General features: G+C 33.3%; 2 protein-coding genes across 2 annotated transcripts; both read right to left on the bottom strand.

Annotated features, from left to right (window-relative positions):
• Positions 1 to 1,305: 1,305 nt before the first annotated feature.
• On the bottom strand, positions 1,306 to 1,833 carry LOC112032153 (uncharacterized). The gene has a single exon (XM_024064911.1). It carries the CDS (start codon positions 1,831 to 1,833, stop codon positions 1,306 to 1,308), a length of 528 nt encoding a protein of 175 aa, XP_023920679.1.
• A 473-nt stretch (positions 1,834 to 2,306) lies between these two features.
• On the bottom strand, positions 2,307 to 2,783 carry LOC112032152 (uncharacterized). Its single transcript, XM_024064910.2, has one exon. The coding sequence runs from the start codon at positions 2,781 to 2,783 to the stop codon at positions 2,307 to 2,309; it is 477 nt and encodes a 158-aa protein (XP_023920678.2).
• Positions 2,784 to 8,127: the final 5,344 nt, after the last annotated feature.

The following is an 8,127-nucleotide window of genomic DNA, read 5'->3' as shown; positions in this document are numbered from 1 at the left end:
TCCTTGTAGCGTGCATCACTGCCAAAATGGCCTTTTCTAACGGTAAATAACACACTTCGGCCTCGTGAAGCGTCTTGCTCACGTAGTAAATTGGTCGTTGTACGCCATTATCTACTCGTATCAGGACAAAGCTTATCGCATAAGTGGCTATCGCCAAGTAGGAAAAAAGGACCTCATCCACCTCAGGACTAGACATAATAGGTGGTCGAGATAGATACTCTTTAAGCTGTTGAAATGCCAGAGCACACTCCTCGGTTCATTCAAATCCTTTCTACTTATGTAGTAAAAGGAAGAAAGGTCTAGACCTATCTGCTGACCTGGCTATGAACCTATTCAAAGCAGCAGTCATCCCAGTCAATCTCTGGACTTCCTTAGGATTCTGAGGTGGTTGCAAGCTATTTATGGCTTTAACATGATCGGGGCTCACTTCAATTCCTCGGTGAGTAACCATGTAGCCCAAAAACTTCCCTAAACCTACTCCAAATGAACATTTAGATGCGTTTAGTCACAGTTTATGCTTCCTCAAGATTTCAAAAATACTTATGAGGTCTGTCACATGCTCGAACACTACTTTACTCTTCACAACCATATCATCAATATAGACCTCAACACTCCTGCCCAACTGTGGCTCAAACATTTTCGTCATCATCCGTTGGTAAGTAGATCCCGCATTCTTCAAGTCAAAAGACATCACTTTGTAGTGATAGTTTCTAGTGGGAGTAAGAAAAGCTGTCTTTTCATAATCGTCCAATGCCAGTGGGATTTGATGATAGCCCTAAAAGGCATCTAAGAAGCTCATTTGAGGATGGCCTACCGTTGCATCCACCAACTGATCTATACGAGGCATAGGGAAAGGGTCTTTTAGGCAAGCTTTATTAAGACTTGTAAAGTCTACACATACATGCCACTTGCCATTTTTCCTTTTCACCACAATCGTGTTGGCTAACCACTGGGGATAAAACACCTCCTTGATAGCCCCTGCCTATTTAAGCCTTGTTACCTCATCCTTGATTGCCTCGGCATGCATTCTGGATGGGCGCCGAGGTAACTGTTTCTTCGAAGTAATAGAGGGGTTAACATTCAAATGAAGTTTGGATCTACCCATGGGGCTTCGTAGGCATTCCATGCAAACACATTAACATTTCTTCTAAGGACTTCAACCAATTGCTCTTTTTCCAACAGAGGCAACCGTGCCCCAACCTGAAAGAAATTTTCTAGATCATCCCCAACACTTACATTTTCCAAATTCTCACACTCCACTTCATCGGTAGGCTTGCTAGAGAGAGTCGCCGGGGTCTTTGATTACTATAAACCAGTCTCGGCGGTGGCCGAAGTTTCCATCTCAGGCCGATGTTGAATAGCCATTATCAAGCACTGTCCAGCCATAGATTGGTTTCCCAATATTTCTAACACCTGGCCTCTTGATAGATTTTTCACCTTTTGATAAAGAGTGGAAGAAACAGCTCCCAAGGTATGCAGCCAGGGCCTACCCAAAATAGCCGTGTATGGAGAGAAAGCATCCACCACAATGAAGTCCACCTCTACCACATTCGAGCCAGTTTGGACGAGTAATCTGATCAGACCCATTGGAATGACTGATCTACCTTCAAAACTCACCAAAGGGGAATGGTAGACTGTTAGGTCTTGGGGTTCCAAATTTAGCCTCCTGTAAAGGTCAGGGTACATAACCTCAGCTGCACTTCCCTCGTCAACCATCACTCTTCTCACATCATACCCCTCAATCCTAAGTGTAACCACCAAAGTGTCATCGTGTGGTTGTACGGTTCCTACCTTGTCTTCATTTGAGAAACCCAACACTAGTGGGGTGCCCATTTTGGCCTTTTTCAACATCGAACTAGAGCCTTCACCCAGGCAATGAGATATAGACATTACCCAAGAAGGACAAGACCTGGTTCTCCCAAGGGCAACAAATATGACATTTATCGTGCCTAGGAGGGTCTCGAAGAAGCATCTTCCTGAAATGTCGAACCTGCTTGATTTCCTCAGCCACTAGTATGATGCAAAAGCTGAGTTAATTTCCCCTCTCAAACCAATTGATCTAAATAGTCCCACAAATTTCTGCAATCTTCAATAGTATGTCCATGATCCTAGTGATACTGTCAATAAAGGTTTTGATTACGTTTCGCAAGATTCCCTGTTATCTTATTGGGCCATTTGAAGAATGGCTCATTTTTTATCTTCTCCAGAACTTGTTGCACTGGTTCTCAGAACAAGGCATTAACCACCTGGGAGTTGGAAGATCCTGGTTGCCTCTCAAAATCCTTTCGGGGTCGATTATTATTGTACTAGTCTGACCTGAAATCCCTCCTCTCTTGAGGGATTACTTTGGCCTTTCCTTTACCCTGTATCTGATCCTCCTCTACCTTTATATACTTGTCAATCCAATCCATAAGCCGACGCACATTGGTAACAGGTTTACCGGTCAGAGATTTCCTCAGATCATGCTCGGCCGGAAGGCCAGCCTTAAAGGTATTAATAGCCACGTCATCATAGTCTCCACCTATTTCGTTGAACATTTCCCAGTACCTATCAGAATAGGCTTTCAGGGTTTCCCCCTCCCGCATGGACATGGATAATAACGATCCCAAGGGCTGCGGAACCCACCTATAGGTGATAAAGCGAGCACCAAAGGCTTGGGTGAGCTTCTCAAAGGAATCAATGGAATTCACTCTCAAATCGTTGAACCATCTCATCGCCACTAGACCCAGGTTAGATGGGAAGACCTTGCACATCAGAGCCTCGTCCTTAGCATGAACGGCCATTCTTTGACTGAAATGGCTAACATGTTCCACTGGATCTGTTCGACCATTATAAATGGTGAACGTGGACTGATGGAATTGCCGAGGAAGATTTGTATCCTCAATATTTCGCGTGAAGGGACTTTAAGATTAAAAAAATAAGAAGGAGAGAGACTCACATATTAAATAAAATAAATAAAATCTACTTAGGTTTTGTCTTTTATATTTGCTTTCATATGTGCCTGAAATTTTCATTCTATCTTATTGTTTTATTATGTTTAGAATTGATTATCTTCTAAGTATTTGGGTTAATCTCTATATTTTGATAGTGTTTTTATGGGTTTGGTTTTTGGGTTGAAATTCTAATAATTATTTTATATTGTATATGGTAAATGAAGCATCTCTATTTTTTGGAGAAAAATCAAAGCTACAACCTATGTCTTCCAATCCAAGGTGTGTGGTAAATTTTTATATGTTCTTGCTTTATTGAGAATTTTTATTTGGGTTCATGTGATTTTTTGTTTTTTTATTAAAGCTTTGATTTTTGGTTGATTAATTATTTGTTTGGATTAATTTCAATTAATTATTTGTTTGGATTCAACGTAAAAGATAATGGAATTAGGTGTTATAAATTTGATAATGTTCCATATTTTGAATTGTTTATATTGTTAAGGCTCCTGGTAGGACTCTCTCTTCTCTCCTTAAAACCCTAGCAATTACCATCTCAAAACCCAAAACTTAACTTCACTTTAAAATTAAAAAAATAAGAAGGAGAGAGACTCACATAAAAAAAAAATAATAAAAAAAAAGGTGGTTTTGTCTTTTTTATTTGCTTTTGTATGTGCTTGAAATTTTCATTCTATCTTATTGTTTTGTTTTGTTTAGAATTTATTTTCTTCTAAGTATTTGGGTTAATCTCTAAATTTTGATAGTGTTTTTGTGGGTTTGGTTTTTGGGTTGAAATTTCTAATAATTATTTTATATTGTATATGGCAGATGAAGCATTTCTATTTTTTGGAGAAAAATCAAAACTGCAACCTATGTCTTTCAACCCAAGGTGTGGTAAATTTTTATTTGGTATATTATATATGAAAATTTTGAATTTGAAGGGTTTTGTTTGGTTTTGAAGCAGAATTTGGGGATTCTATAAAATTTGGAAGTTTTATGTTTTGGGGTTTTTGGTATTTGCGTCTTAGTAGGTTGATCTTAATTCTTTACCTTATATGTTTTTGCTTTATTGAGAATTTTTATTTGGGTTCATGTGATTTTTTGTTTTCTTAACTAAAGCTTTGATTTTTGGTTGATTAATTATTTGTTTGGATTAATTTCAATTAATTATTTGTTTGGATTCAACGTAAAAAATAATGGAATTATGTGTTATAAATTTGATAATGTACCATGTTTTGAATTATTTATATTGTTATTACTACGACTAAATAAGATTTGTTTTTATCTTTGTAGCTTATATAAGTTTTGAGTGTGTGTATATATATAACTTTTGGGAATTTTGCTTTATTAATTTAAGAATTGTAAATTACTTTGTAGGTTTCAGTAACTATGTACCTGCAGTGAGACATTGACAATATAAGCATATATATATATATATATGGTTTTAACATTTTATAAAAATCTTTCTTACAATCCAATAACATTCTACGTTAGACAACACTTCTAAACTATAGAAAAGCATAGAAGTTAAATATTTATTCCGATTGTATTTTATTTAATTATGACAGATCTTTTTTTTTTTTTAAACGCTAACTAGCAAAATGTCTATAATATGCATATTATTAACCTAATTTTCTATTTCTAAATTTCTTAGATTTTATTATATCTATCTTTTTTTCTTTTAAATTCTTGGTGGGAAAATCAGTCTCTCACTAATTCTTTTACCTTAACGTGATGTTGGTTAATTGTCCTTTTATTTAACTATCACGTGCATCGCACGGGTTAGCGACTAGTTTACAATAAATCCAAACAAAGAATCATGAACATAGGAAATCTAAGGTGATAGTTATCACAAATAGAAAAATTGCAAATTTACATATATTGAGATTAGAAAGTTAATTACATGTATAATGAAGTGATATATTCAAACTTGAAGGAAAAAAGTCTACATCAATCAATCTCAATCAAATTGTCTTAACTTCTTTGCTTCAGCTTCCTTCATAATACTGGAAAAATAGAGAGTAATGTCATTAGTCATTTCTATAATATTGTTTTTTATATATCTTCAACTAAAAGCAAATGTGTTTCAAAAAAAAAAGAAAAAGAAAAAGAAAATGTAATTTCACTTGAAATTTTAAACACGTTACTCTTTCCCAGATGTCAATATCTATTAGTTAGTTGCTCACCATATATTGTTTTTTCCCCCTTTTTTGAATTTTTTATTTTATTTTTTATCTCACTATTGCTAACCTTCAATTTCAATTTCAAAGTAGCATGATAACTATAAAATTGAGAATAATATTATATTCATTGAATAGTTACAAATTTTTGGAACACAAATGACTGAAGTTACACACAACTTTTCTTTATTCTTGGTTCATGAAAACTTACCTTGGCAATGGACAAAGAATAATCAGCTATTGAACACAAGGGTATTGCCAATGTGAGAAACTGATATTGGCTTTATAATTTTTCAAGTAGTAACCCACGGAGGCCTTAGAGGAGGGATAAAGAACATAGAGAAACCCAAAAGTTGAAGAAGATTAAGAGATTGAGGAAGTATATTAGAAAGGGGAAAAGTAAAAAAAATGGAAAATGGGATATATAACTCAATGAGTCATGTGTTTATTGTGCTAACACATATGGAGTTTTTTTTTTTTTTTTTTTTTTTCTTTACTTTAAGATTAAAAAAATAAGAAGGAGAGAGACTCACGTAAAAAAAAAAAAAAAAAAAAGTAGGTTTTGTCTTTTTTATTTGCTTTCATATGTGCCTGAAATTTTCATTCTGTCTTATTATTTTATTATGTTTAGAATTGATTTTCTTCTAAGTATTTGGGTAAATCTCTCTATTTTGATGGTGTTTTTATGGGTTTGGTTTTTGGGTTGAAATTCTAATAATTATTTTGTATTGTATATAGTAGATGAAGCATCTCTATTTTTTGGAGAAAAATCAAAGTTACAACCTATGTCTTCCAGCCCAAGGTGTGGTAAATTTTTATATGTTCTTGCTTTATTGAGAATTTTTATTTGGGTTCATGTGATTTTTTGTTTTTTATTAAAGTTTTAATTCTTGGTTGAATAATTATTTGTTTGGATTCAACGTAAAAGATAATAGAATTAGGTGTTATAAATTTGATAATGTTCTATATTTTGAATTGTTTATATTGTTAAGACTCCTGGTAGGACTCTCTCTTCTCTCCTTAAAACCCTAGCAATTACCATCTCAAAACCCTAAACTTAACTTCACTTTAAAATTTAAAAAAAAAAAAAAAAAAAAAAAGAAGGAGAGAGACTCACGTAAAAAAATAAAAAAATAAAACAAAAAAACGTAAGTTTTGTCTTTTTTATTTGCTTTCATATGTGCCTGAAATTTTCATTCTATCTTATTGTTTTGTTATGTTTAGAATTTATTCTCTTCTAAGCATTTGGGTTAATCTCTATATTTTGATAGTGTTTTTGTGGGTTTGGTTTTTGGGTTGAAATTTCTAATAATTATTTTATATTGTATATGGCAGATGAAGCATCTCTATTTTTTGGAGAAAAATCAAAACTGCAACCTATGTCTTCTAACCCAAGGTGTGGTAAATTTTTATTTGGTATATTATATATGAATTTTTTGAATTTGAAGGGTTTTATTTGGTTTTGAAGTAGAATTTGGGGATTCAATAAAATTTGGAAGCTTTAAACTTTGGGGTTTTTCGTATTTGTGTCTTAGTAGGTTGATCTTAATTCTTTACCTTCTATGTTTTTGCTTTATTGAGAATTTTTATTTGGGTTCATGTGATTTTTTGTTTTCTTAATTAGAGTTTTGATTTTTGGTTGATTAATTATTTGTTTGGATTAATTTCAATAAATTATTTGTTTGGATTCAATGTAAAAGAAATTTGATAATGTTCCATGTTTTGAATTGTTTATATTGTTATTACTACAAATAAATAAGATTTGTTTTTATCTTTGTAGTTTATATCAATTTTGAGCGTGTGTATATATATAACTTTTGGGAATTTTGCTTTATTAATTTAAAAATTGTAAATTACTTTGTAGGTTTCAGTAACTATGCACCTGCAGTGAGACATTGACAATATAAGCATATATATATATATGGTATTAACATTTTATAAAAATCTTTTTTACAACCCAATAACATTCTACGTTAGACAACACTTCTAAACTATAAAAAAAACATAGAAGTTAATATTTATTCCCATTGTATTTTATTTAATTATGACAGATCTATTTTTTTTTTAAACGCTAACTAGCAAAATGTCTATAATATACATATTACTAACCCAATTTTCTATTTCTAAATTTCTTAGATTTTATAATATCAATCTTTTTTTTCTTTTAAACTCTTGGTGGGCAAATCAGTCTCTCACTAATTCTTTAATCTTAACATAATGTTGATTAATTGTCTTTTTATTTAACTATCTCATATATCGTACGAGTTAACTACTAATAAAGTGAAAGCCTGTACCGCAGAGAAACCTAGCAGGTTGACAACTTACTAAGGCTATAGTAGGAGCGAAGCACTTCTTTAATAACAATCAATTCGCCCACCAAAATTAACTGCCACAGCGCGTCGTTTTCAGCTGTACACAACAGTAAAGTACTCGTTCGTCTCTGATATTTGCAGTATGGAAAAAGTCAGAACGTGAACGTTAGGTTAATACTTAGTATATCTCAAAAACCATTTTCCATGTGAGAATCAACCCCACGTTCCAAATACAATAAATGATGAGCAGATTATATTGACATTTCACTTTGTTCCTCGTGGAACAAGATTCGACATGCTACACTGTGAGAGATGTGAATCCTTTTCCACCCGAGTATCTAGGTGGTTTTCTGTACCTTCATCGTTTTTCACCTGTGTCTAACAGAAAGTTATCATAGTCATGATCTATGTTGTATCTTAAGTCAATAAACTGCTACAGCGCGTCGTTTTCAGCTGTATACAACAGTAAAGTACTCGTTCGTCTCTGATATTTGCAGTATGGAAAAAGTCAGGACATGAACGTTAGGTCAACACTTAGTATATCTCAAAAACCATTTTCCATGTGAGAATCAACCCCACGTCCCAAATACATGAAATGATGAGCAGATTATATTGACATTTCACTTTGTTCCTCGTGGAAGAATATTTGATACGCTACGCTACACTGTGAGAGATGTGAATCCTTTTTCACCCGAATATCTAGATGGT

Source organism: Quercus suber, unplaced genomic scaffold, assembly GCF_002906115.3.
Source record: "Quercus suber isolate HL8 unplaced genomic scaffold, Cork oak 2.0 scaffold_206, whole genome shotgun sequence".
Taxonomy (NCBI): domain Eukaryota; kingdom Viridiplantae; phylum Streptophyta; class Magnoliopsida; order Fagales; family Fagaceae; genus Quercus; species Quercus suber.
Note: the sequence above shows the minus strand (reverse complement) of the source record. Positions and strands in the feature narration are given on the sequence as shown.

Bases quoted from the DNA above. Each gene is read 5' to 3' on its own strand.
- LOC112032152 (XM_024064910.2), bottom strand. From the start codon at position 2,783: ATGGCCGTTCATGCTAAGGACGAGGCTCTGATGTGCAAGGTCTTCCCA.
- LOC112032153 (XM_024064911.1), bottom strand. From the start codon at position 1,833: ATGGGCACCCCACTAGTGTTGGGTTTCTCAAATGAAGACAAGGTAGGA.